The 2,827-nt window shown below is 36.9% G+C and overlaps 1 protein-coding gene across 1 annotated transcript; it reads left to right on the top strand.

Annotated features, from left to right (window-relative positions):
- Positions 1–543: 543 nt before the first annotated feature.
- On the top strand, positions 544–2,311 carry LOC145027263 (UDP-glycosyltransferase 85C1-like). Its single transcript, XM_078976898.1, has 2 exons — positions 544–1,171; positions 1,267–2,311. Exons 1-2 carry the CDS (start codon positions 643–645, stop codon positions 2,208–2,210), a joined length of 1,473 nt encoding a protein of 490 aa, XP_078833024.1. The 5' UTR covers positions 544–642; the 3' UTR covers positions 2,211–2,311.
- The last annotated feature ends 516 nt before the right edge of the window (positions 2,312–2,827 follow it).

Below are 2,827 nucleotides of genomic sequence, written 5' to 3'. Positions count from 1 at the left end.
GTTTAGAAATAAGAATTAATGTTATCAAGATAAAATATAATATTTTACTCAAACTTTAAGTCTTATGTTTTATTTTATCTACTTAAATGACAGCTTTACAAAAATTGACTCAAATATTTAAATAGGCTGTACATGTAGTCTTTTAATCAATCAAAAGAATTGATAAAGAAATATCGTCTAAGAGTTTAAAAGTAGATTAGAGTTTAAATTATTTCTTAAGGTTAAAAGTTTTAATCCATTTGAGACACAGTGTAATTTAAAAGGTAGATTATCGTGTATGCACGGTTCCGTTCTGTAAAAATAGTTTACGAGTAAATCAAAATGCATGTGAGTTGTCATTTTAAAATACTCGTAGCTCTAGACACCGTAATGATCAACTTAGTGAAATAATAATAATTTATGTTTATTAATTTCGTCAATGCTTATGTCATCACGCACTTGTTAAATTTTGTTTAAGAATATAAATAAAAATTTGTAAAAAGACAAATATAAAAAATAACATGTCATTTCCAAGGATGGTAGTGGGGCACAAACAATACTACGGAACATAACGATCGATTTTTACAACAACTTGGGACTTTTAATTTAAACATATAAATAAATAAATAAAAAAGAACTCGATCGACGATGTAATAGAGAGAGATGGATGCAGCGGCCATAATCGATCAGAAACAGCCTCATGTGGTGTTCATACCATGTCCAGCACAAAGCCACATCAAATGTATGCTCAAACTAGCCAGACTTCTTCACCACAAGGGCATCCACGTAACCTTCATCAATACTCAGTCCGACCACAAGCGCCTCGTAAACTCCGGTGGCACTCGCTGGGCCGATGAAGCTCCTGGTTTTCAATTCAAAACGGTTCCAGATGGTACCCCTTCTACCACTACAGATGATCGTGGTAATGAAATTGAACATACCCAAACCAAAGCTCAACTCTGGAACTACCTTGGAACCAATTTCTTTGATTCTTTTCTTCATCTTGTATCCGGGCTGGATATTCCAGTCACCTGTATTATTTGCGATGGATTCATGACTTACACAAATGCTATTCATGCTGCTGAAAAGCTTAACATCCCCATCATCCTTTTCTGGACCATGGCTGCCAGTGGGTTCATGGGGTTTTACCAGGTAAAAGTTCTAATGGAGAAAGGACTTGTCCCACTTAAAGGTTAGATCCATCAGTCTTTTCACCTTTTTCTTAATATATTCAAGAGGTTGGCCAGATTTGTTACCTAATTAATCAATCTTGAACTTTTTTTACAGATGAAAGTTATTTGACGAATGGTTATCTTGACATGGAAATAGATTGGATTCCTGGAATGGAAGGAATCCGTTTAAAGGAACTACCTGAGTTTACACGATCCACAGATCCCACTAGTCCTATGTTTAAATTCCTCCTGAAAACCGCTCAAGCGGCTGATAAAGTTTCGCATATGATCATCCATACATTCAAGGAACTAGAGGCGAGTCTCGTCAAAGAGCTTAAATCTATCTTTCCTAATGTTTACTCCGTCGGGCCTCTGGAATTACTTCTGAATAAGATTACAGAAAACGAAACCAACAAATCTATTTGCAATGACTATAGTTTATGGAAGGAAGAACCCGAGTGTGTCCAGTGGCTCCAGTCGAAGGAACAGAACTCCGTGGTGTATGTAAACTTTGGAAGTTTAGTAGTAATGTCTCTACAAGATTTACTAGAATTTGGCTGGGGGCTTGTTAACAGTGGACGTGAGTTTCTTTGGATTATACGGAGTGATTTGGTTGATGGGAAGCCTGTGGTTTTGCCTCAAGAACTCAAGGAGGCGATGAAGGGTAAAGGCTTTGTAGCAAGCTGGTGTTCACAAGAAGAGGTGTTGAACCACCCATCTGTTGGTGGGTTTTTGACTCATGGTGGGTGGGGTTCGATCATTGAGAGTTTGTCGACTGGTGTTCCAATGATATGTTGGCCGGTTTCTGGGGATCAGCAGACGAATTGTAGGCAAATGTGCAAGGAATGGGAGGTTGGCATGGAGATCAGCAGGAACGTAAAGAGGGATGAAGTGGAGAAGCTTTTGGGGGAGTTAATGGAGGGAGCTGAGGGTAAACGAATGAGGGAGAAAGCTTTGGAGTGGAAGAAAATGGCAGAAAGTGCGACTGGGTTCAATGGCTCATCTTCTCTGGATACGGAGAAACTTGCTAATGAAATATTGAAGTTATCTAGAAACTAGATGCCCAACAGTTTCGTTTGAAATAATCCTTGTAATTGTTTTATTAAAAAAGCTTTTAAGTAGTCAACACAAAGTAACAAACCACTTCAATTATTTTCCAACGATTATTTTGAATATGATCGCAAGAATAATGGTTAACGTTACATTTCACTTTTGTAGTAAACAATCACCTTTTTTTTCCTCTAATAAATCTACTACGTAGATTCAAATTAGCATTACACATCATATTATATATCATATTTTAATTTTAATTGATTGTACATTTCACTTTAATTGTTTGCGAGACTACTAGAAACCTGAAGAGACGGATAAATCCGTCGTTATTCTGTCGCTAAATGTTATTTGTGATGGATCGTCGTCAGATGTTCACCTTATCTAATTAAAACATGGCTAATGACTTAGCAAGGGATATAGCCATGGATGTTTTTTTTTTTTTTTTTTTTTTTTGGCGACAAGTTTAGCGACAGAATGTCCAACACTAACTGGTCTCTCGATACAATTATTTAGGACATTGGCGACAAAATTTGATAACAACTTTCCGTTGTTGTTCTGTCGCAAATCAGGTATTCCGTCGCAAATTTCAGTCATGATTTTTCATTTTTCGGTCGCTAATCCCT

This window comes from Lactuca saligna, chromosome 1 (genome assembly GCF_052625555.1).
Source record: "Lactuca saligna cultivar CGN05327 chromosome 1, ASM5262555v1, whole genome shotgun sequence".
NCBI classification, from domain to species: domain Eukaryota; kingdom Viridiplantae; phylum Streptophyta; class Magnoliopsida; order Asterales; family Asteraceae; genus Lactuca; species Lactuca saligna.
The sequence above is the reverse complement of the archived record's forward strand: the minus strand, read 5'-3'. Positions and strand labels throughout refer to the sequence as shown.